This window comes from Schistocerca piceifrons, chromosome 4, assembly GCF_021461385.2.
Source record: "Schistocerca piceifrons isolate TAMUIC-IGC-003096 chromosome 4, iqSchPice1.1, whole genome shotgun sequence".
NCBI classification, from domain to species: domain Eukaryota; kingdom Metazoa; phylum Arthropoda; class Insecta; order Orthoptera; family Acrididae; genus Schistocerca; species Schistocerca piceifrons.
The window spans coordinates 690,984,398-691,011,196 of NC_060141.1; the positions used below are offsets into that span (position 1 = coordinate 690,984,398).

General features: G+C 42.6%; 1 protein-coding gene across 1 annotated transcript in view; it reads left to right on the forward strand.

The window, feature by feature from the left end:
* The window catches only part of LOC124796112 (uncharacterized protein DDB_G0290685-like), a 198,590-nt gene that overhangs the window by 90,029 nt on the left and 81,762 nt on the right, over positions 1-26,799 (forward strand). Inside the window, exon 3 of the mRNA XM_047260201.1 lies at positions 16,806-18,439. Coding sequence (XP_047116157.1) covers positions 16,806-18,439 — 1,634 coding nt within the window. The remainder of the gene's footprint in view (positions 1-16,805; positions 18,440-26,799) is intronic.

The window sequence follows — 26,799 nt, forward strand, 5'->3', positions numbered from 1 at the left end:
GGCGAGGTGGGCCAGCTGTAGAATTTGTACCTAATGCATTATTATTATTACTTTTATTTTTCAGGGTTATTTTGCTTTACATTACAGGTAAATATGATAAAGGTGCGCCACAAAACCGAACCAGATATTTACATACAGCTGAATAACAACGAAAGCGAACCTTTTAGATTAGGCTGAAGTGAATGTGAAAAATAAGACGTTCATGTGCATTTGTACGCTCAAATGAGAAGATCCATCTGCTGGTAAGAAACTTTCTATATTCCCATAGCTGTTGGGATCAAAGGAACAATCTCAATTGTTTTGAGTTCACTTCTTATGTCTAATGTGGAAATATTACTTTGAAGTAACTACTGTTCAGTCACTGTTCAGTTCAGATGGGAGCATATCAAGTTACTTCATTACTGTTATCTATATTCCGCTAATGACTTGTTTACATAAACAGTCATTTCTGTTCTCAAGGCACATCACGCACAGTTTCTAATTCTTAAGTATTAGCAACTTTACGCATTGTAAGTTCCTTGCTTATGATCTGATCGTCATTGAGTAATAATGATTTTTGTGCAACTTCAGCGCTCTGGGTACAGTGGGGTAACTCGTTTTAAATTGTGATGCGAAAAGAGAGAGAGAGAGAGACAGAGAGAGAGAGAGACAGAGAGAGAGAGAGACAGAGAGAGAGAGAGACAGAGAGAGAGAGAGCTTGAATTTCAACTAAAATGTATGTTTATTTAGTTTGTGACTGGTTTCGGGTATTCTCAAACCAACCAATGGTTACTAAGTAAAATGTCTGTCCAAAATTGCAGTAAATAAAATGGGTACATGTGTGTATAGTCCCAACTATGTTGGTTATTTCCTGCTAATATGGACGGACGCTTTACTTCGCAAACATTGGCTGGTTTGAGAATGGGCGTAGCCCGAAAACAGTCACATAACATACATTTTAGTGGCAACTCTGGCTTCTTGTATCACAATAATGGTAGCTTTTTTACGAGCCTTTTGACTGATGACCCATACCCGATTATAACCACCATTGTAGCAAACGATCACTATTACGACACAAAGAAATCTCTCTGTGGTTTAAGACGGCTTCCAGGCAGTAAAGACGTTAATCAAAATTTTAACTATTACTCTCTAGTCCATCTCCTGAAAGAGGTTATAACAGCAACAGCCCAAAAGAAAAAAAAAGAAAAAAACAGGTGATGTTGTCAGATCGACAGCGTTCACAGTTTTTTCTCGTAACTAACAATGACATCTAACACGTAGTATGAATATCGGTAAATTGCGAGCGATTTTTTACCCGCGTAAGCGCCCCAAAACATTGGTAAGAAAAACAGCTGTCATTTAACCAGGGTTACTTCGATGTACGAGCTAAGGCAGACCTTCACTTTCGATTTACACACATTAACACTAGCTCGTCAGGTACACAAACACCTGCGCGGTGACTTCGTAATTACAAAGAGTTAACTTGCATCCATTTGCAAGTTTGTAGAAAAAATGATTTGTGTTGCTGATATTTCTTTACCTAAGTTTTGTCGCTGTTGTACGAAATATCAACAGCACCCTTTCACACTTTATTTTCTTATTTTTTAACAGCCAAACACACAATTCTGCCAGCCACTATTTTTGTTTGTTTCACAGTGCGTTTGCGAGTTCATTTCAATATTCGAGTGTTTTTTGTTGCTGCATTATGTACACTGTAATGTGACACTTTATGAGTGTGATCTGCTGCTGAGATACGAAAAATTCGCTGTCATGCATATATGGGGAAATATACTGGGAAATGTTCATATAATTAATTTCTAGTTTTTCAATGTCCGATGTATTACAAAATTTGCGAGTAAGTGATAAAAAAAATTGGATACAGCTCTACAAATAACTGTCAAAGGAATACGGGAAGTTCAGTAATTTCGTCTGTTCGTTGACATATACCACATGTATGTTGAACTGGCCTAGTGAATTTATTCATTAAATATTTTGGAATGTCAGATGGTGAATACCACTACTCGCATTCGTGCTACCAACTAGTAACTGTAGAAGAACTTTTAGACCAACTTAAGCAAGTTTGACATACTGTACCCAGTAATGACTCCACCTTCGTAACTCTTCAACAGTTGGCAGCATTGGTATGCGGCAGGTACTGGCTTGTTCCGTAGCGTCTTCTCTACAGCTCCAGTTGGCGAGAAGCCTTGGCATTGAGAGGTTGTGTTGTTACAGGGTAAAGCATGGAACCCTGCGCAGACGGTCGGTAAATGCGATTTAAGCAACGTGCAGTCATTGAATGCTTGACTGCGGAAGATGTACCCCAAAGGAGGTTCATCAGAGAATGAAAGCACTTTATGGTGATTGTGTTTATGTGGGTACTGTGCGTCGTTGGGCGAGTACGTTTAAAGATGTTGAGGCGGGAACGTGTGACCTGCGTGACAAACAGTTGGACGTCCTGTGACAGCAACCACCGAGTTTCACAAGCAAAATGTTGAGAGATTGATTCAGGACGATCGTCGTATCACTCAGAAATTCACAAGAACGTGTGGGTCACATTATTGCTTTGCTTGGCTATCGGAAGATCTGTTCACGATGGGTTCCCCGGATGCTGACTCCTGAAATGAAAGCGCGCAGACTTGAAATTTGTCAGGAACTCCTCTCGTGTTACGAGAATGAAGACGCACAGTACTCACATTAACAGTCACCATAAACTGCTTTCATATCTGATTAATCTCGTTTGGGGTGGCACCTTCTGCAGTCACGGATTCAATGACTGCACGTTGCTTAAATCTCATTGACCGACCGTCTGCGTAGGGTCCCATACTTTACACTGTAACATCATATGCGTTCAATGCTAATGCCGAGTGGAGATGTAGAGAAGAGGCTACGGAACAAGCCAGTACCTGCCGCATACCAATGCTGCCAATTGTTTAGTTACGATGGTGGAGGCATTACTTTTCAGTCAACCCTCGTATATTGGTGGTAGGAATGTGAGTTGAAGAAAATTGCATTGGGGTAAAAATCATTTACGGTAAGCTTCTGGATTGTAATCCGAGGAGATGCAACTTTAAATCACCTTCCGGACAAACTTATGTACGTTTTCAGTGTTTTCTCTTCGTCGCTTAAAGTGAATAGTTTCTTTCAAAAGAATACCTGTAATTGTTCTGTTCGAACTTGTGCTGTTCCTGTGGTTATCTTGTCGTTGCGGGACATTTAAGGCTTATCTTCCTTCTCCCTGTAATACTACAGTAAGTAAACGGGTCATCATCCCGCCCACTTGTTCAGCAACACAATTATTTAGTTACGCATCAAGTTATATCAACAAATCCTTAGGTAACGGAACAGGATAATTTCATAGGGCCGTGGAGCTTTTGAAATCACTTATGGACTTCGCAAGAGAAGGATTTATGTTTATGGAAAGGCGGCAAATGAAAAATCGAGTCACAGTAAAGCGATGAAATCAGGCTTTTGGGGAGGAGGAGGAGGAGGTGGAGGTGGAGGTGGAGATTACTGTTTAACGTCTCGTCGACAACGAGGTCATTAGAGACGGAGCACAAGCTCGTATTAGGGAAGGATGGAGAAGGAAATCGACCGTGCCCTTTCTAAGGAACCATCCCGGCATTTGCCTGAAGCGATTAAGGGAAATCACGGAAAACCTAAATCAGGATGGCCGGACGCGGGATTGAACCGTCGTCCTCCCGAATGCGAGTCCAGTGTGCTAACCACTGCGCCACCTCGCTCGGTAGGCTTTTGCGCATGAGAACAGAAAGATTACTACGACAGTAACGCAGCCGTCGGAAATAGTAGTTCAAGATCGAAACTTAACCGATCAAAACTCCGTATTTGACTAAATGTGTGTGTGTGTGTGTGTGTGTGTGTGTGTGTGTGTGTGTGTGTGTAAGGAACACCCGATATTTCATATAAAATTATACTGAGTGCATTCGAGTGAAATGGCTCGTTCTAAATGGTTCACTTTGCAGAAGGATGTTAAAGGTCACGAAAAAATGTCCAGTTTAGTAATCTTACTATCTCACTTTTGAAATAATAGAATAAACAGTATTAAGAAATATTAGATGATCACGAAAGCTAGTGACGAGCGAAGCTATTTCGAAGCTAAATCCTCTAAAATATTTGTCAGCTCTCTTCAGCGATTACTAAGTTCACTGAAGGCCGTGTATTGCCTGAGCCTTCCAAGTTATGCTGGAATATTTTTTTGAGGAAAGAAGTTAAGGAGATGTTTAGTTTCAGTATTTCATTAAGAAAAATTCATTTATTTAATAATATCACACGACATTTTAAGAGAGCTATTAATTTATTTTTGTGAGGAAATTATTAATTTCAGGTGTCTGTTTTCATGAGACTGTTTATTGAAATTATTTGTTGTGATAATTGAGAGAGTTACCAGGAGATAATTGTGGATGGGGACCCCATGATTTAGAGTGCCTAGGAGCCTCCACAACTAAATCTGGGTCTGCCACGTGCGATCAGTTGAAGATGATGGTGTGTCGCTGAACATCGTGGTCGTCAGCGCCCGTACAAGTTCCAAATCTTTCCATTTCCAATCCCTCCACTTCCAAAATGATGATGAGGACAACACAAACACCCAGTCCCCGGTCGGAGAAAATACCCGACCTGGCCGGGAATCGAACCTGGGACCCCGTGATCCAGAGACAGCAACGCTAGCCACTGGCCCACTACCTGCTGACTGACCAGTTGCTGTGAGATTAACTTATTGGAGGTGTAAGTTGTTTTTGTCGAAAAGAGTGGGTGTGATACTTAGCCAAGAGACCTCTTTCAGGGCATTCGACCGCTTGGTCCAAGTCTTATTATTTATCGCAGTTTGATCGATTTTGATGTTGCTGTTGACGACGACAATACACACAGCCAGTCCCAAGGGGAGAAAATCCTGTAACCAAGCTGAAGGTCCAACAGGGCCACGTGATGAAGAGTGGACAGTACTCAGTAAAATACGGTTGCATTCAGGGCAACCATAGGGTTGACGACTGTTTTAATTGTGTGCACCTTAGCTTTGATGGGCAGCACGGGGAGAAACCACAGCATGTATCCGTCATTAGCAGAGGTCCAATGAAAGCAGTTAACGTCGATTTGCAGTGGGTGTGCGTTCTGCGTAGAACTTATGTCACCAACGCCCCGCCACGTTTAGCAGCTGTTATGCGAAAAGTGGTGTGTGCACAAGCTATCAAAGCCCGCGCTGCTAACAGGACCATCCGTCAAGTGGCTAGTTCTGAGCCCGCCTTCTCGCCTTGTATTTGTTTTCGTTTTCCACTTATCAGTTCTGTCATGAGAGATGTCGTGGTCGGATTTAGACGCTGTGAGCCAAGGTAGGTAGAAATGCTGTGAGCTATGGCAGTATCGTTTCACAAACGTCGGTATCCAAGTTACTCAACATGCCTTGTATGTTATCTCTATATAGATGTAACGAATTGTATAGTTTTGAGAGCACTTTTTGTAATTTGCTTTTCGCTTTGATAACTAATCCCAATGCCGGCCGCTGTGGCCGAGTGGTTTTAGGCGCTTTAGTCCGGAAACGCGCTGCTGCTGCTTTGGTCGCAGGTTCGAAGCCTGCCTCGGGCATATATATATATATATATATATATATATATATATATATATATATATATATATATATGTGTGTGTGTGTGTGTGTGTGTGTGTGTGTGTGTGTGTTGAATAACAATGGACCCACAAACCTAGTATTCATGCGAGCTGTCCTGCAGAAGAAGAATAAGATTCAAGAGGCATCACATATAGCCATCGTGATTTCGGCTTTAACAACATAGTTACGTTGGGAACCAGTTCACCTATATTTTCCAACATCACAGATTGAACCGTTTTACGCTTTTCATCTCTTCGAAGTTGATCTCGTCATCTCTCTTTATGCTGCCCTAAAGCGCGTTTTTCATTTAGTACATGCTGATTTAAAAATTTCACTTCTCGAATGTGCCATTCTACACCTCCTTTGCATCGCATGTGAATTTTTTTATTCCTTCAAATATATTCTCGTTGAGTAATAAGCCGAAAGATGGTTGTGTAAGAATATCTTAAACAATTTGTAGCTAAATCTCAAAAATATCGTTTTACTGGCTATCATTATTTTTCAAATTTTTCCTTGAAACTCATTTCTCATGTAGTAAATTGGTAACGTCATTACTTTACAAAACTTCAGTAGAGTTGTTCGCAAACTTTTCTTCTCGATGACTGTCAGAGTTCCATAACAATAACTTACCTACCTTCATACATACTCTATTATCACAATCTACATGTTGCAGAAGCAACTACAAGAGTATGTCAAATTTAAAAGGACGCAAAAACCCCTCAATATTAGCGAAGTCTTACAGAAGCTCTAGCACGAAATTCGATGCGAGACGCTATTAATAGTTTTCACAACAAAATTCAGTCTCTTGGCAGAAAACCCAAAGAGATTCTGGTCGTATGGATATTACACCATCGGCAAGACGCAGTCATTACATTCACTGCGCACGAGAACAATGGCGATGTTACTGGTGGAAGTGCGGCTAAAGCGAGTTATTAAATGTGGTTCTCCTAAATATCTTCACCAAAGCAGACAACGCACGTATTCCATAATTCGAATCTAGAGCAACTGTCAAAATGAGTAACTTAGGAGTAGATACCCTCAGTGTAGTGAACCAGCCTAAATCATTTAATGAAGTCAAGCCGTCCTGTTCAGATTGTGTACCAGTTGAATGCCTTTGAGAGTATGCTGGTATAATAGCTCCGTAATTAACCCTTATATACAACCGTTCTTTGGACGTAAGATCCGTATCTACAGATTGGAAAGTTGCACAGGTCACACTAATACTCAAGAAAAGACGTGGGAGTAATCCGATGAATCGTAGACCCATTTGACTGTCGTCGATTTGTAATAGGATTTTGAAAGATGTATGTTCAAACGTCATGAATTACCTCGAAGAAAACGATTTATTGACAAATAGCCAACACGGATTCAGAAAATACCGTTCTTGAGAAACATAACTAGCTGTTTATTCTCACGAAGCAATGAGTGCTATCGGCAGGGAATGTAAAACTGATTCTATACTTTCAGATTTCCAGAAGGCTTTTGACACCGTTCCTCAGAAGCGACTTCTAATCAATTACGTGTCTATGAAGTATCGTCTCAGTTGTGCGACTAGGTCTGTGACTTCCTGTCAAAGATCACAGTCCGTAGTACTGTCAGAAAGACTAGGCGTAAAACAGAAGAAGTCATATCTGGTGTTCCAAGAAAGTGTTGTAAGCCTTCTGCTGTTTCTGACTTACATAAAATACTTAGGAGGCAATCTGAGCAGCCTTCTTGGATTGTTTCTAAACGATGCTGTCATTTACCGCCTTTTAATGTCATCAAATAATCAAAACCAATTGCAAAATGATTTAGGCAAGATGTCTGCATGGTGCGGCATTTGTCAGTTGGCTCTAAATAATGAAAAGTGTGAGGTCATGCAAATGAGCACTGAAAGGAATCCGGTAAATCACAAATGTAAAGGTTGTCGATTCAGCTAAATACAATTACGAATAACTTAAAATGGATCACATAGATAATGATGTTGGGAAAGCATACCAGAACTAATGTACCTTTCTATATTTATAGATTTTACTAAATTGAAGTTCCCCGCCGCATTTTTCTTTCTGCACATGAACGATAGTCTCACAGTTTTTTGTCATTTCACGAGAAGTATGTGGGAGCAAGTGGTACGTAATATGACTCCGTAAAGTGCTCTCGAAATTTCAGTGGTAAACCTCTCCGCAATGCACAATGCACAATGATTCTCTTGTAACATCTGTCACTTGAATTCGTTGATCACCTTGGTAACGCTATAGCGCTGACTAAACGACGTCGTGGCGAAACATTCCGCTCTTCGTTAGATATCTATACCTTCCGTCAGCACTACCTCGTAAACGTCCCAGATACATAAAAAATACTCTAGAATCTGTCAAACAAGCGTCTTTTAAGCCACTTACTTCGTGGATGAGTTACATTTCCTTAATATTCTTCCTATGAATCTCATGCATCTGTTTTTACCACTGTTTGTTTTAAGTGATTATTCCACTTTAGGTCTATCAGGATAGTTACTCCTGGAAATTTTACAGTAGGTACTGTTTCCCGCAATTTATCATCACTAGTGTAGTTGTACAGTAGTGGATTTCTTTTCTTATGTATGCACACTAAGTTACATTTATTTACGTTTAGGTTCAACTGCCAGAACCTGCACCATTTAGCAAACCTCTGCAGGTGATTCAGCAAATCTATATTGTCTTCTGGCATTGCTACACTCAGACAACCGTATCAACTGCGAACAGTCTTAAGGAGCTATGACGCTTTCTACTAGATCATTTATATACGCTAAACAGTAACAGTCCTGAGACTTCCTGGCTGATTAAAACTGTGTGCCGGACCGAGACTCAAACTCGGGACCTTTGCCTTTCGCGGGCATGTGCTGTACCATCTGAGCTATCCAAGCACGACTCACGCCCCGTCCTCATAGCCTTACTTCTGCCAGTACCTTGTCTCCTACCTTCCAAACTTTACAGAAGCTTTCCTGCGAACCTTGCAGAACTAGCACTCCTGACAGAAAGAATATTGCAGAGACACGGCTTAGCCACAGCCTGGGGGATGTTCCCAGAATGAGATTTTCACTCTGCAGCGGAGTGTGCGCTGACATGAAACTTCATGGCAGATTAGAACGGTTTTAATCTGCCAGGAAGTTTCATATCAGCGCACACTCCGCTGCAGGGTGACAATCTCATTCTAATAACAGTCCTATCGCATTCCTTGCAGCACTCCGGATATTACATCTATCGATTTTGTTCCAGTAAGAGCGGCATGTTGACTTCTCTCTGCAAGAAAGTCTTCAATCCAATCGCAAACCTGTTCCTACACACACTGCCACACACAAATCCAGTAGTATGTCACATAGCTCCAAATAAATCGTGACATTAAATTAACCAAAGTAATACGAGTAACGAGTGAGCAAATGGAATACCACAGACTAACACAATAATGCCTAAATGCATGTCATACCTTCCCACCATGAGACAGACGCAGTTCCGAGGGGAGAAACCAGAACAGAAGCCGAGAGCAGAACCGTGTTAAGCTGGAAGGCCCTACGATAAGGGGCGGACGGACACCCACGTCGCCAGCTAACCGCTAGGACCACACCACCCGCAAGTTTTAGCGTGAGACTTTTTCGCGTCTCTGTTACGTTGCAAACTTTAAAAACATTGCCCCACCACGAAAAGTATAACGTTTCTCATTGTATAGACAGAATTTTTGTAGGCAGAGCTTAAGGTTAACATTGAGACCCTGATTGGTCAGATGAAAACACAGCCAGATTTTTTTTTTTTTTTTTTGTTTTTTAACCAACTTCGGTAAATTGTAGTAAGGAGAAGTTACGAGAGAGTTGCTTCGGAGACGACGAGGTGAGCGGAACTGTGCTGCCCGCCGCCCCCTGACGAACACCGACAAGGTAATGAACGCACGTGATGCCGCATTTTTGAGCGCATAAGGCTTCACTCAGAACTGCAGAAGTCTCATCTGTTAAATCCCCTTTTTGCGTAATACTAGTGTCGATCGTCAATTAATGCTCATGGTGTTCACATTTGCCACTTGAAGTAAAAATCTGAAACGCGATGATTTTTCTGTTATATAGTTATTGAGAAGCCACATCAGCCACTGTACTTTACAAGTTAGATAAGTAATTAAGGATAATTGAGGGTCACTGTAGACCATTTTGATAGTTTTCTCTTTTGTGAAACTTAATTTAAACCTAGATTATAGATGTGATATGGGATAGGTCATCCTTCGATCCATTGTAGAACTTTGAAACCCATTTAGGGAATATTCGTTCACATTTTTTGTTGAACGCAGTCGGTTTTCACCATCCTGTATTAAAACATTTCCTTTTATCATTAGTGCAATTTATAAACGATGTTTTGTGAGTAGAATAAAATTTCCAATGGTAAACTTAACTGCTTTTTCGACGTTATTTTACCAGCTAACTAAAAATAGGAAAGCCTTGAACCCCTTCCACCAAATTTAGTTAGTATTGAGGTTCTTTTACAGGGAGTGCAGTGGAGCTGACGCTGAAATCATTAAATATTTGGTTATATCATCGCTAGTCTCACTGAACTCTTCTGAATTCTACATGTCATGTGTGGTCTGTCGTCTCCTTACCAGCAACAGGTCCCAGGTTCAAACTAGTCAATTCCCTAAAAAACACGCTCAGAGCGTCGTTGCGCGAAAGTGGTAGGGAGACACGATATAGAACAGACAGACACCACGCAGAATGTTTAGACAGTGTGGGACGATGTCAAATGCCTTCCTGAAGTCGAGGACCACGGCCTCAAACTGAGCGGCGTTGCCTAGAGCGCTATGTATCTCATGGACGAAATGAGCGAGCTGAGTTTCGCAAGACCTTTGTTTCCGAAACCCGTATTTATTTTATTGGCGGAAATTTGATACGGTTTTCAATAATTGACTGATTCACGAGGAATATTTGTTTATTCAAGCTGCTACTAATAACAAAGAAGTCGTCCGGTCGTAGAAACCCGCGCGATGCTAATGCGGGTCGCTCCTTTTTATACTGCACAAAATTAAGTCTACAACCATATTACGGTGTGTAATGCACAGCGCCAATAACGTTGTTCACCACCCTCGATACTTGCACAGTCCTACGAAAACCTCGTTCTTAATATTTTCGACTTCGCTTCATTTAGCCCACTGTGCAATGGAGGTAAAAAACGTGCTTTCTCGGTGAAATTCAGTAGAGCGCAGTGTGCTCCCAAACGTAAACGAGACAATGCGGCTCGAGTGCGCTGAAGGGCCGTTTCAAGCTTAACATTATTCATCGCCGGCGGGCAAACACGTTGTCACCCTTGTTTCGATAACGCTGCAGATGTTTCGCTGGGAAACCTTCAAGCATCATCCCGACCCCTCCACATACGCCTTCCTATCTTTTTAGACCTGAAGAAGGCATCCGTTGCCTTCGGTTTAGGACAAAGAGATCCGGTACGCGCCTGGATACAACCATGGTTCCGTACACAAACACTAACGTTTTTCCATGAAGATATTGACAGTGTTGCCTCATGTCCATTATAATTATCCGGGCTGTTATGCTGTGGTCGGTTGATGAATTCTGCGTCGATTCCCAACGTTTCGTCTCCGACTGCGGGAGACATCTTCAAGGGAGTCCGTAGGTCGATGGAAGGTCCAACACACCCACTGGCTCGCTCAGTAGCGAGCCAGTGGGTGTGTGACCTTCCATCGAGCTACGGACTCCCTTGAAGATGTCTCCCGCAGTCGGAGACGAAACGTTGGGAATCGACGCAGAATTCATCAACCGACCACAGCATAACAGCCCGGATAATTATAATGGACATGCTATTTCAGGCCGTGAAAGTCTACATTTTAGTATCAGTGTTGTCTCAGCGGGATAAATGTATTAACAGTTATGCTGATTACTTTTTAAATGAACAGTTTTCTGACATGGAACTACAGGTCTATTACAAATGATTGAAGCGATTTCATAAATTCACTGTAGCTCCATTCATTGATATATGGTCACGACACACTACAGATACGTAGAAAAACTCAAAGTTTTGTTCGGCTGAAGCCGCACTTCAGGTTTCTGCCGACAGAGCGCTCGAGAGCGCAGTGAGACAAAATGGCGACAGGAGCCGAGAAAGCGTATGTCGTGATTGAAATGCACTCACATCAGTCAGTCATAACAGTGCAACGACACTTCAGGACGAAGTTCAACAAAGATCCACCAACTGCTAACTCCATTCGGCGACGGTATGCGCAGTTTAAAGCTTCTGGATGCCTCTGTAAGGCGAAATCAACGGGTCGGCCTGAAGTGAGAGAAGAAACGGTTGAACGCGTGCGGGCAAGTTTCACGAATAGCCCGCGGAAGTCGACGAATAAAGGAAGCAGGGAGCTAAACGTACCACAGCCAACGGTTTGGAAAATCTTACGGAAAAGGCTAAAGCAGAAGCCTTACCGTTTACAATTGCTACAAGCCCTGACACCCGATGACAAAGTCAAACGCTTTGAATTTTCGGCGCGGTTGCAACAGCTCATGGAAGGGGATGCGTTCAATGCGAAACTTGTTTTCAGTGATGAAGCAACATTTTTCTTAATGGTGATGTGAACAGGCAATGTGCGAATCTGGGCGGTAGAGAATCCTCACGCATTCGTGCAGCAAATTCGCAATTCACCAAAAGTTAATGTGTTTTGTGCAACCTCACGGTTTAAAGTTTACAGCCCCTTTTTCTTCTGCGAAAAAAAAAAAACATTGCAAGACACGTGTATCTGGACATGCTGGAAAATTGGCTCATGCCACAACTGGAGACCGACAGCGCCGACTTCATCTTTCAACAGGATGGTGCTCCACCGCACTTCCATCATGATGTTCGGCATTTCTTAAACAGGAGATTGGAAAACCGATGGATCGGTCGTGGTGGAGATCATAATCAGCAATTCATGTCATGGCCTCCACACTCTCCCGACTTAACCCCATGCGATTTCTTTCTGTGGGGTTATGTGAAAGATCCAGTGTTTAAACCTCCTCTACCAAGAAACGTGCCAGAACTGCGAGCTCGCATCAACGATGCTTTCGAACTCATTGATGGGGACATGCTGCGCCGAGTGTGGGAGGAACTTGATTATCGGCTTGATGTCTCCCGAATCACTAAAGGGGCACATATCGAACATTTGTGAATGCCTAAAAAAACTGAGATTTTGTATGTGTGTGCAAAGCATTGTGAAAATATCTCAAATAATAAAGTTATTGTAGAGCTGTGAAATCGCTTCAATCATTTGTAATAACCCTGTGTATAGTTCCAGAGACCTTTTCGAGTCTCAACATATATGATGTACTCTCATATACGCGGACTGAAGTGACGAGTGAAAATTTGTACCAATGTGTTTCATTTGATTAAAGCACCTACGCCGTTCGAGTTTAGGAGGATACCGAGTGGGCGGAGGGGTGAATGAGAATTTGGATTGAAAAGGGAGGTGTCCTAGGGTAGTTCGTGCAGTCGAACAAAGCTGCTGTGCCATGGTGGTTAGTTGTTGGCGCATCTGCCTACTGAGGACGAGACTTTGGTTCTAATTCCGGCCGTGGTACAATTTTTCATTCGTCACTTCAGTCTGCATGTATAGTTCATAGTAACAATTAATACTTATTTCATGTTTCTCATCTACAATGTACTTCATTCTGAGCCTTGGTAGCCGGTCGGGGTAGCAGAGCTGTTCTAGGCGCTACAGTGTGGAACCGCGCGACCGCTACAGTCGCAGGTTCGAATGCTGCCTCAGGCATGGATGTGTGTGATGTCCTTAAATTAGTTAGGTTTAAGTAGTTCTAACTTCTAGGGGCTGATGACCTCAGAAGTTAAGTCCCATAGTGCTCAGAGCCATTTGAACCATTTTTTTTGTGCTTTGGTAGTCGGGAAGGTATGCTAACGTCATTAGCTTTGGAAGTATTTAACAAATCCTGGAAAGAAAAGGCATCCATGGCTCTTATAAATTATATTAGTACATATCTGGGTATGTAAGTCAAAATTTATATCGAATGACATACTTTTTGTGCGATCTAATAGGTAACAAATCGCCCATCCTACATCGCAGCCATGTTAGTGACATCCTGCACTGCATAGATATCTACGTTACAGAAGAATGCGGTAGTCTCTTCCCTTGCTATATCACTGTAGTAATCTATGCAACTAGCCTCAGTTGGGAGGCTAAAACAGGAATGATTACCCTTCAATATTAACGGTATTTTTGTTCGGAATACGATTGGCGGTAACTGATGAGTAGAAGGGAGATTCCACTTCTTGTGAATATCTTTATGTTCATGTCCTGTAGGTATTAAGTCATTCAGTAGACACTATTTCTCCGAACTTTTCCCCTTTGCTAATTATGACCACTGGCCAAGCTTACAAGCAACACACTGAATAAAAAAAGAAAAATGGGGGAATGTATGTACATACCATGGTTTCCTTGAGATCCTACTGGGCTAGCTTCAGTAACTCTACGCACTGAAGTTACAAGACAGAAAAGGGGGCGTTAAATGTGCTTGAAAGCAGCTACGCACAGATTTTTTTCCGCTGCAACATTTAATCTCACAGATAACGACAGATCATATATCCTAGCTTTATCAGGAATTCCGATAGAGGTACTGGATTTAAGGCTTAAATTATTTGCCCTTCATCGAACCGCACACGTGTGGCCAGTTAGTTTTAGAATTGAGTTTTCTTGACGCTGATAATTTATCTGCAAATAAAGAAATAAAGAAAAAACAGCAAGGAGAGACTAGCAATCGTCTACGAAGTGGAAGTATCGGAGTTACAGCAATGCTCTGGTTTCACACCAAAATTATCGAAACCTCAAAATAATAGCCATAAATGTCATAATAATTTTTGGTAGATACTACAATTCGTCTGTTTTTGTTCTCACAGTAACTTTTTGGACGGGTTTCTTGTACGCAAAACTTCGAAATTCATTTTTTGGACTACACTTTAACGATAGTGCCACTGGCATGTTTAAGATGTAAACTATCTTAGATCTGTGCTGTAGTGGAGTGATTCGTAAGATGTTGACAGTGAAAGAAGGACCCTGGGTTTGAATCCTGGTTATGCTCGTGGCTTCTGCTAGTAGTCTGCGAGGGCGTACTATAAAGTAATGCCTCGGAATTTTTTAAATGAAAACTCTTAAAGCTTTTAAAATAAAACAAACTTTGTTAACATTATTCATCTTTATCCATGTCTACTTACTTATTTCTCAACATAGTCACTCTTACGTCGAACACATTCTCCCGAAGAGAGACCAATTTGTTGATACCTTCACTGGTAATGTGTGGTTCTCTAACTGCAGAGGAGTACAAATATGTATGCATGAAAACAGATGTAGAATGTCAATAACGGTTGTTTTATTAAAAAGTCCTACAGTTTACATACAAAAAGTTCGGAGGTATTACTTTTCAGCACGTCCTTGTAGCATTATACTACGCAGAACTAAAAATAACACTTCATTCGTACCTTGCTCACTAGGAGCGAAGTTACTGCTTAAGTTTGATAACTCCACTGGCTGCTAATGCCGAAACCTGGAGCCACGCTAATAGGCAACTGCCAAGCAGAGCGCCGGCCTTGCGACCTTGGAAAACGAACTGCATTTCCCGCATTGTGCGAGATTGTCCTTCAGCGCGGCTGGACTGGGTATTGTTCCGCCTCTCGAGGATGACCTCGGCACAGATCCAGAAGAGCGGTCTGCGGCCTCCAGACTACAGAGCAGACACGCGCACACCGGAGCAGGTGTGGCAGAGAGAGAGAGAGAGAGAGAGAGAGAGAGAGAGAGCGCGTTGGTCTTCGGAGGCAAAGGCACCGAACACCTAGGTCATCAGCCCCTAGCTCAGAACAAACACTATATGTCGCCAGACATTGGTGAAGGTGATCTGGTTTTACTGGTGTGGCGTGTTGTAACAGTATAATCAAGGTATCTGAGTGACAACGATGCTCGGCGTTAGGATAGTTCGTCGAATTTAGGGCCGGTTCGCCTTTTACGCCAGAAAGCATATGGGGGAACCTCGGTCGAGATTGAACACCCTCAACTCACCACCCCCCTCCCCCTCGCTCAACGCCCACCAAACCTCATGCAGGGATGAAACACACATAATATAGGAACACTCCTCTAGACTGGTGGAGGGTAAACCATTAGGAATAGAGTGAAAGGAGAAGGAACTAAAGGCAGACGCAGATGATGATGATGATGATGATGAAGCAAGATAAAAGAATAAACTGACAATGTGGACAGGAAGGCATAGCTCAGGGTCCAATAGAACTCAGAAAGCGGTGAAAGGCAGCCCACACGCACTGTACAGTATGGTCAACACATCTAAGTCTGGAATAAAATACACACTCTTCAAGAAAGCATGAAGCCTGCTGACTCATCTTCAGTCACTCTCGCGACTAAGAAACCCCTAACGCCCTTCATTCGCCAGAGTGTTACAAGAGAGCACTCCACTTTATTTTGAGCCACGATCAGTATGTCACAACAACTACATGGGGAGGATGACTCATGTGTGTATAACACGGAGCCGACATAAAAAATCGTGGATACACTGAAATGAACGGGAGGAAGGCCACACAGCAGTGGTCTCCTCGGTGAGGTGTAGTTCGTTAAAGGCAGCAGTAGTCTGCAATTCCCTCTTGTGTCCACAACAGACCGCCTGTCTCAGTTGTCTTCCTAGGTAAGGGATCGGTATCTCATTACCACAGACATTCGTAAGGTCGCTTCTCTGGATAGTGATCAACTATCTTATTCCTGAGGATCCCCATATGGCTCAGGGTCCAGAGGAAGAAGACTGAGCGACCATTGTGGCTGATATAACATAAAAGAACATTGACAGTTGACACTTAGGTAGTGAGGGTAGCATCGACTAACGGCCTCCACACTGCTCGGAAACTGAATATCAGAAATAGGGCGTGGCCTTTCTCTCTGAATACAGGTCTCTGCAGACAGTGTAATTCCTTAGAATATAAGAAAGAAAGAAGAGGACAGACAGACAGACAGACAGACAGACAGACAGACAGACAGACAGACAGACAGACAGACAGACAGACAGACAGACAGACAGACAGACAGACAGACAGACAGACAGACAGACAGACAGACAGACAGACAGACAGACAGACAGACAGACAGACAGACAGACAGACAGAAAGAAAGAAAGAAAGAAAGAAAGAAAGAAAGAAAGAAAGAAAGAATAAGGGGACAGACAGAAAGAATAAGGGGACAGACAGAAAGAAGAAGGGGACAGACAGAAAGAAGAAGGGGACAGACAGAAAGAAGAAGGGGACAGACAGAAAGAAGAAGGGGACAGACAGAAAGAAGAAGGGGACAGACAGAAAGAAGAAGGGGACAGACAGAAAGAAGAAGGGGACAGACAGAAAGAAGAAGGGGACAGACAGAAAGAAGAAGGGGACAGACAGAAAGAAGAAGGGGACAGACAGAAAGAAGAAGGGGACAGACAGAAAGAAGAAGGGGACAGACAGAAAGAAGAAGGGGACAGACAGAAAGAAGAAGGGGACAGACAGAAAGAAGAAGGGGACAGACAGAAAGAAGAAGGGGACAGACAGAAAGAAGAAGGGGACAGACAGAAAGAAGAAGGGGACAGACAGAAAGAAGAAGGGGACAGACAGAAAGAAGAAGGGGACAGACAGAAAGAAGAAGGGGACAGACAGAAAGAAGAAGGGGACAGACAGAAAGAAGAAGGGGACAGACAGAAAGAAGAAGGGGACAGACAGAAAGAAGAAGGGGACAGACAGAAAGAAGAAGGGGACAGACAGAAAGAAGAAGGGGACAGACAGAAAGAAGAAGGGGACAGACAGAAAGAAGAAGGGGACAGACAGAAAGAAGAAGGGGACAGACAGAAAGAAGAAGGGGACAGACAGAAAGAAGAAGGGGACAGACAGAAAGAAGAAGGGGACAGACAGAAAGAAGAAGGGGACAGACAGAAAGAAGAAGGGGACAGACAGAAAGAAGAAGGGGACAGACAGAAAGAAGAAGGGGACAGACAGAAAGAAGAAGGGGACAGACAGAAAGAAGAAGGGGACAGACAGAAAGAAGAAGGGGACAGACAGAAAGAAGAAGGGGACAGACAGAAAGAAGAAGGGGACAGACAGAAAGAAGAAGGGGACAGACAGAAAGAAGAAGGGGACAGACAGAAAGAAGAAGGGGACAGACAGAAAGAAGAAGGGGACAGACAGAAAGAAGAAGGGGACAGACAGAAAGAAGAAGGGGACAGACAGAAAGAAGAAGGGGACAGACAGAAAGAAGAAGGGGACAGACAGAAAGAAGAAGGGGACAGACAGAAAGAAGAAGGGGACAGACAGAAAGAAGAAGGGGACAGACAGAAAGAAGAAGGGGACAGACAGAAAGAAGAAGGGGACAGACAGAAAGAAGAAGGGGACAGACAGAAAGAAGAAGGGGACAGACAGAAAGAAGAAGGGGACAGACAGAAAGAAGAAGGGGACAGACAGAAAGAAGAAGGGGACAGACAGAAAGAAGAAGGGGACAGACAGAAAGAAGAAGGGGACAGACAGAAAGAAGAAGGGGACAGACAGAAAGAAGAAGGGGACAGACAGAAAGAAGAAGGGGACAGACAGAAAGAAGAAGGGGACAGACAGAAAGAAGAAGGGGACAGACAGAAAGAAGAAGGGGACAGACAGAAAGAAGAAGGGGACAGACAGAAAGAAGAAGGGGACAGACAGAAAGAAGAAGGGGACAGACAGAAAGAAGAAGGGGACAGACAGAAAGAAGAAGGGGACAGACAGAAAGAAGAAGGGGACAGACAGAAAGAAGAAGGGGACAGACAGAAAGAAGGGGACAGACAGAAAGAAGAAGGGCAGGGGGGAGAAAAGAGAGAAAGAAGTGGGGGGGAGAAAAGAGAGAAAGAAGTGGGGGGGGGGAGAAAAGAGAGAAAGCAGCAGGGCGGGAGAAAAGAGAGAAAGAAGCAGGGCGGGAGAAAAGAGAGAAAAAGCGGGGGGGGGGGGGGAGAAAAGACAGAAAGAAGGAGAGAAAAAACAGAAAGAAGGAGAGGAAAAAATTATTGCTTAAGAAAAGAGACCAACCAATAACACGCTTTAAATCTGCTCGATTGTTACTGTTTTCTTCCTTAGTACATGCGAATGAGCAGGTGTACCGCTTTTGTGCCACTATTAGATTGCCAGCGTGTTGCTGTTTAAAATGTGTGTTGATATGGAGGACTGGGCAGACGTCACAAGACATCCGTTCAAGCTGATCGTTGATTCCTTTACTCGGTTTTTTTTTATTACAGAGGGCGAGCAGCCCTCTGACCGAACACGCTGAGCTACCGTGCCGGCTCCTCTAGACCACCAGTTGTGGACGAGAAAGGTAGGAAAACAAGAGGCAAAAATGAGGCCTACTTATCTTATTGTTAGGAGATAGGTTGAAGAAACTTAATCAACAGCATTTGTGGATTCAGAGAAAGATTTTAGCAATGTTGACACGAATACACACTTTGAAACTTTGAAATTAGCGTTGGTAAAATACAGGGAACAAGAAGTTATTTACAACTTATACAGAAACCAGACTGCAGTTACATAAGTCGAAGGACGTGAAAAGAAAGCAGTAGTTGAGAAGGGAGTGAGACATGGTTGTAGTTTATACTCAATATTATTCAAACTGTACAAGCTAAAGTCTTGACAGGGAATTAAAATTCATGGGGAAGAAAATTATTTTATGGTTCGTCCATGACACTGATTTTCAGAGACGGCAAAGAACTTTGAAGACTAATTGAATTAAACAGATAAATTGGTGGCATTAAATAGAAGATCAGCCTCAACGGAAGTAAAACAGTGATAGTGGAATGTAGTGTAAGTCAGGAAATTCTGAAGCAGTTAGTATATAGGAAACTAACAGTAGAAGAATTTTGTTATTTGAGCAGCAAAGTAACTGATTGTAACCTAATTAAGAAGGATTTAAATGATTGCTGGCAGCAGCAAGATTTTTTTGTAACAAAAGAGGGATTCGTTACCATCGAACATACGCTAGGTTGTTAGGTACTGTTTCCTGAAGTTATTTGACTGGAGTGTAGCCTTGTATGGAAGTGAAACGTGGACGGTAAACAGTTTAGACAAGAAGAGACCAGAAATTTTTGAAGTGTGATGCTATAGAAGAATGCGTAAGTAGATCGAGTAACAAGTGAGGCGGAACTGAACACAACTGGAGAGAGAAAAAAAGTAATGGGACAATTTGATTGAAAGAAGGATCGGTTGATACGACACGTCCTGAGGCGCTAAGGAATCATCACGTTAGTAATGGAGGGAAGTGTGGAGGGTACAAGTTGCAAAGGCGGAATATACATGAATATAGTATGCAAGATGAAGTGTATGAAGCTCGCAGTGGTCATGCAGAGATGGAAAGGCTTGGACAGGATAGACTAGAGTGAAGATCTACTCGAATCAGTCTGTGGGTTAAATACCACAGGAACAAACAAGGGTCCTTCCGATGACTCAGTCTAGTACCTACTTTTCCTACAACTGGTCCTGTGTGGCCGTTCCACATTCGGTCACTCCCGACAGTCACTCCTAGACATTTTACGGTAGTAACCGTTACCAGTGGTTCATCGCCAACAGTGCAATAAACAGAAATGGGTCTTTTCAGTATTTACATGCTATATACAGGGTGATTCAAAAAGAATACTACAACTTTAGGAATTTAAAACTCTGCAACGACAAAAGGCAGAGCTAAGCACTATCTGTCGGCGAATTAAGGGAGCTATAACGTTTCATTTAGTTGTACATTTGTTCGCTTGAGGCGCTGTTGACTAGGCGTCAGCGTCAGTTGATGCTAAGATGGCGACCGCTCAACAGAAAGCCTTTTGTGTTATTGAGTACGGCAGAAGTGAATCGACGACAGTTGTTCAGCGTGCCTTTCGAACGAAGTATGGTGTTAAACCTCCTGACAGGTGGTGTATTAAACGTTGGTATAAACAGTTTACAGAGGATGGGTGTTTGTGCAAAGGGAAAAGTTCTGGACGGTATCTGGAGACGTTAGAGAATTGGCTGTTCCCTCAGCTCGAACAAGAAGCACAACAATTCATATTTCAGCAGGATGGAGCGCCACCACATTGGCACTTATCTGCCTGTAACTACCTGAACGTCAACTACCCGAGGCGATGGATCGGCCGCCAGGCAGCCCGTGACAGAGCACTTCATCACTGGCCTCCAAGAAGCCCTGATCTTACCCCCTGCGATTTTTTCTTATGGGGGTATGTTAAGGATATGGTGTTTCAGCCACCTCTCCCAGCCACCATTGATGATTTGAAACGAGAAATAACAGCAGCTATCCAAACTGTTACACCTGATATGCTACAGAGAGTGTGGAACGAGTTGGAGTATCGGGTCGATATTGCTCGAGTGTCTGGAGGGGGCCATATTGAACATCTCTGAACTTGTTTTTGAGTGAAAAAAAACCTTTTTAAATACTCTTTGTAATGATGTATAATAGAAGGTTATATTATGTTTCTTTCATTAAATACACATTTTTAAAGTTGTGGTATTCTTTTTTAATCACCCTGTATTATAATTTATGTACAAGCAGCACTTCCCTCAGCAAGCGACGATACTTTTCACATCTTTCACAATTTCTGCGCATATTTCTGGAGCTATTAATTTCTTGTATACAGCAGCAGCAACCGCGTGCAGTCAAATAGTACATCACACAGTAAAATGTCTCACACTTAAACGTAGCACTGGCAGATATTGTTACCCTGGCCTTTTACAGCCATGTTATATTTCAGGAGTCGAAACGAAATTGGCCTATGGGTGTTGCCACTTCTACTGACCACCTGAGCCCAAGTAATTTAAGGGCACACACCATATACGTTCAATAGGAATGGCAGCGCCCATGGAAAGACCGTCTGAGTTTGACTCCAAAAAATATAAAATGGCTACGAAATGCCATGGGTATTCAATTCTGCCTACGCTACTCTTGAGTGTGAGAGGTTCTATCCGTACAACGTTGAGCGTGTGAAACAATGAGGGACATATTGGGCGTTTTTTAGACTGAGTATCAGCTAGACTATCCAGGAAAATTTATTAATGGTGAGCTTAACTGCGTAATACAACCTACTACGGTCACGATAACTTCCTGGACTACGGACTGTCATTTATCTTGTCCTTCTCGTGAAGGAGATATATTTTACGGTCAAAATAAATACATACGTCATACAGTAAGCTGTAAACAACATTGCTAAGCCAGGCTCAAATTTCGCAGCTTTCTTTTTTCCTGCACAACTGCCACTGAAGAATAACAGTGGATTATAATTTTTTTTCGGCGTCACAAAGGAATGTGCTTCCAGGAACTCAGGAAAGTATTACAGCAAAGAAGCCGAGATTTTCCTGGTTAGATTATTTCGTTGCCCGAGGCCGTTTCCTCGGTTTAAGTCTTACCTGTAGACCGACACGTTGATAATGATCTTAGCATCTCCACGTAGACACGTGTCACGCACTGGTCTCTTTCTCGACGCAATAAAACTGTCACAATATTGACATGCTTTTCCTAGAAAGATAAACAGCTCTATTCTGAGTCGTTTCGTCCTCTTCAAATGCCTGTGGCGGCAAAAATGTGAGTTTTACGTTCTCTGTTAATATAAAGAAAGACTCTTCTTTGAATCCACGTATGATTCGCTTCAAAATCATTTTGCTACTTCATCTATAATGCCTCAAAGACACTGTTCGGTCTTTACGAGGGCTGGGCTGTTTTGAGGGAAGAGACCAAACTGCGAGGTCATCGGTCTCATCGGTTTAGGGAAGGACGGGGAAGGAAGTCGGCCGTACCCTTTCAAAGGAGCCATCTCTGCATTTGCCTGGAGCGATTTAGGGAAATCACGGAAAACCTAAATCAGGATGGCCGGACGCGGGATTGAACCGTCGTCCTCCCGAATGCGAGTCCAGTGTGCTAACCACTGCGCCACCTCTCTCGGTCGGTCTTTACGATTCTGTGGTAGGTTGATGTTCCAATCCTTGGATCCAGAAAATAATCTGGTGTGTTATATCACGTGCAACGCTTTTATTTCGAAAGATAAAGTATGCGAAGTTATCTATGTACAAGAAAAGTCATGTCCTATTGTAGAAAATTCAGTAACTACAGACGCAGTAATAAGTATGAATTACCGCTTTGTGATTCACTGACTTCGAGAAAACTTTTGAATCAGTTTCAACAGTCTGAAATCCCTTGGTAGCACTGATTCAGTCTGTTAGAATGCAGAAGAATACTTCAACTTCCACAAGGTTAATTAGTGGACAAAAAAATGGTTCAAATGGCTCTGAGCACTATGGGACTTAACATCTGTGGTCATCAGTCCCCTAGAACTTAGGACTACTTAAACCTAACTAATCTAAGGACATCACACACATCCATGCCCGAGGCAGGATTCGAATCTGCGACCGTAGCGGTCACGCGGTTCCAGACTGAAGCGCCTAGAGCCGCACGGCCACACCGGCCGGCAATTAGTGGACAATCAGTCAGACAAAAATATTCCGTAATACCAACTATTCTCATTAGACCCAGAGGATGTTTTCTGATCGTCTAATTGTGAAAACAGTGGTAGGAATACGGATTAACAGAAAAAAACAACCTTGTTTTAAACGTCTTTGGGAGGTAACTATCACCAACCGTCAAGTAACGAATGAAATGCATGTTTGACTATCAGCTGCTTTTATTATAACCCAAATATCGACCGATTTCAATCACGGTTAAGGGTTTAAATCGTTTAAGCCACAACATTACATTTGTCATTATTTACATAACCTATAGAGCGTGTCATGAATATCAATATACGACACAGGACTTTTAGAAGCAAACATACTAATACCAACTGGTATTAGTATGTTTGTTTCTAAAAGTCCTGTGTCGTATATTGATATGGCATGCTCTACACGTTATTTAAGTAATGACAAATGTAATGTTGTGGCTTAAAACATTTTAGACTTTATCCGTGAAGATGGTCCATGACAAGCCGGTCCATATTTAGGTTTAAAATAAAAGCATCTGATGCATGCATTTTATACTTATTCGTTGTGTTGATGGCACTTTACTGTTTGCCTATGATGCAAACAAACAACGAATGGAGGAATTTATTAAATCAAGTTTTAAAGCGGGCCTCAAACTAAATTAAGACCAAATTTATGTATAATTGAAGCCTAAGAGTGAGTTTAAGAATTTTTGTATTTAAAGCAGTTGATAACATTGTCTGAAAGATGAGAAAAATGAAGCATGCGACAAAATTGCCTCTGAGTGCATCTGGTAAACTAAATAGGGTTTTGGAAACTACGGTTCCAGAGAGCTTTAAAAGGCTTTTTTACTACCAGTATATATTACAACCTTCACATGCACTTTAAACGCAAAAACAACTGAAAAATTGAGGGTTTCTCAACGAATGATGGAGAGGTAAACCCCAGAGAGTACTTTGGCATAGAAAATAGTTCCGGGAAGACGTAAACATGAGTGTAAGGAAATTGAAATTTACGTTGGTGGGACGTGTATCCTGGGGAGTGGATCGTAGGTGGATTAAGGTAGTTCTTTGCTGGATTCCAAGAAATAATAGAAGACCAAAACGACAACGCAATGGTGGGCAGACCGCAGTAGAAAACGTGTGGCATGACACTGATGTGCCTATTTAAAGATTCCAGGAGGGGAAAGGGGGAAACACTGTCCACCAATTTATGTCTAATGGCTGCAGATTATCACTGTAGAAAAAACTGTAATTAATCTATCACCACCTTGTACTACGAACAGGGAATGTGACTATTTCACGTGTTTCGGCGAATTGTTCTTGTAAATTGATATAAATGTACCATTTTGTTACTGCAGAAAAAACTGTTCCTTTTCCATCAAGACTATCGTTTTATAGTATTTGTTTCACGCTATTTCAAACCATTTGAGGTGGCAGCGGATAGTAATGATCGCTAGAACGACCTCAGCACTCTACAAGTTGGGAGTACTACCAGTGCATGTGAGAGTCTTCTGTAAATTTGAAGTGATTCAGTAATTGTTATTCCAAGCTGGTAAAATCTATAATATAAAATTTAACACTCAACTTGTAAGATGGAAGGAATGTTTTTTCTACCTCGCTGGAGTAGCTGCTTGAACAGACAATGTATATTTTTCCGAAAGGAGGAGTTTCATTACAGAAAATTTATTTCCTTTGAAGTTGTTGTCGTTACCAGATGTTGGCGACATCCAAGATAGTTTCATCTGTTTTCTTGCTGGACAACGGCCAGTAGCTGAAAAAACATTGCTTTATTCCCACTGAACATTTACCTTTCAGATAAGACGATTGGTTTGTGGGGCGCTCAACTACGCGGTTATCAGCGCCCGTACAAAACCCCAATCTTCACCCAGTCCAGTCTCGCCACTTTTATGAATGATGATGAAATGACGAGGACAACACAAATACCCAGTCCACTAACACTCAGTCCCCGGGCGGACCTTTCTGAGATAGCTGTGGAAGATTGCAGTTATTTTGAGTAGCACAACATAAGACAGAAATATTTGAGTTTCTTTTTACTGATGGTGTTTACATTTCGTAACTCTTCTTTTCAGGTTCTCCGTAGTATTTCAGTTTGTAACGTAATCAGCCAATCTGCACACGTTTGTGAAGTACGAAGCGTAACGCCACCAAGGGGGGAAAGAATATGTAGTGCGTCGGATATTTGGCGAGTATTTGATTCGTTAACAGCTCACTGTAGGGATAGGTTTACCGGTGAGGCGTTAGCCGATATGCACCTCATGTATGGATTCAATGAATGAAAAAGACGTAGGGTACGACGACTATTCGCTGAGCTGTTTCGCAGCAAGAGAAACTGTTTCTGGTATCACAGAACATTTACATCTGTACACAGGCGCGTGAGAAAAACTGGACACTTCCGTGGAAGTAAGAAAGACACTGGCCGTGCGTATTACGGAGGCTTCTTAACTGTTGTGAAGGTATTTATCAAAAACAAAGGTAACTGAGGTAACGAACCGAGTAACTAATAATTACATTATTAATCTAACGAGCCGTCAGAGACCGTGTATCCTATGTACCCAAATACTAAAATTCTGAAGTTGTTTACGGATATTTTCTGCTGGAGCACCCCGGGTTCGTACTGTACACTTACGACGGCAGGGGAGTGGGGGGAGGGGGCGGGTGGTTAACCCCTATCTTTCTTTCTTTCTTTTAACAGCTCTGTTCAGAAGCAGTACGCCGTGACCGCCATCATCTTTTTACTACTGCGCACGTATCTTAGTTGCACTAATTGTACGGTTTGTTTAACAGTTCTTTAAGATCACTGACATCTGAATTGTCTCTTGATTGGTGTATGGAGCAAATAACGGTGTCCAGCTTTTCTCATTAGTACCTGACCGGCTAGTGTCGAATTTTTGTGAGTAGGTGCAATTTTCATTTCTCTGACTGGAGATGGGTGGATGACGATTGAATCAGATCGTGCTAAAGTGACTGGAACTCCATGAGCACGCAACTTCGAGGGTAATCCCAAAAGTAAGGCCTATTTTTTTATAAGTACATAGACCCGTTTATTTCCACAGTGGTTTTCATCAGTTTACAGCTTGAACGATTAGCTATTTTTCGACATAATCACCATTTCTGTCGATGCATTTTTGTAGTCGCTGAGGCAGTTTTTGTATGACCATGTCATACCAGCTCGCCGCCATGTTGTTCAGAAAGTTATGAACGTTTTCTTTCACCTCGTCGTCGGAGCTGAATCGCTTTCCGGCCAAATGCTCTTTTAACCTAGGCAACAGGTGATACTCACTGGGCGCCAAGTCAGGACTATAGGGTGGGTGATTTATGTTCCACTGAAACTGTCGCAGGAGAGCAACGGTTTGCCGTGCGATGTGTGGGCGAGCGTTGTCATGGAGAATGTGTACACCCTTGCTCCACATTCCTCTTCTCCGGTTCTGAATTGCCCGTTTGAGTTTTTTCGGAGTCTCACAGTACCTGTCAGCGTTAACTGTGGTCCCAGTGGGCATGAAGTCGACCAATAAACCCCTTTCCGATCCCAAAAAACGACTGTGTGTGTTTGAATTTCCGCGGATTTGCGAACAAGGATGCCGCCACTGGCGTGATTGTTGCTTGGTCTCAGGTGTAAAGTGGAATGCCCAGGTTTCGTCATCAGTGAAAATTATGTGGTCCTCAGTCAGCATGCTTGGCACCCATCTTGCGCACACCCTCCGGTAGTTCAATGTTTCCGTTAAAATTCTGT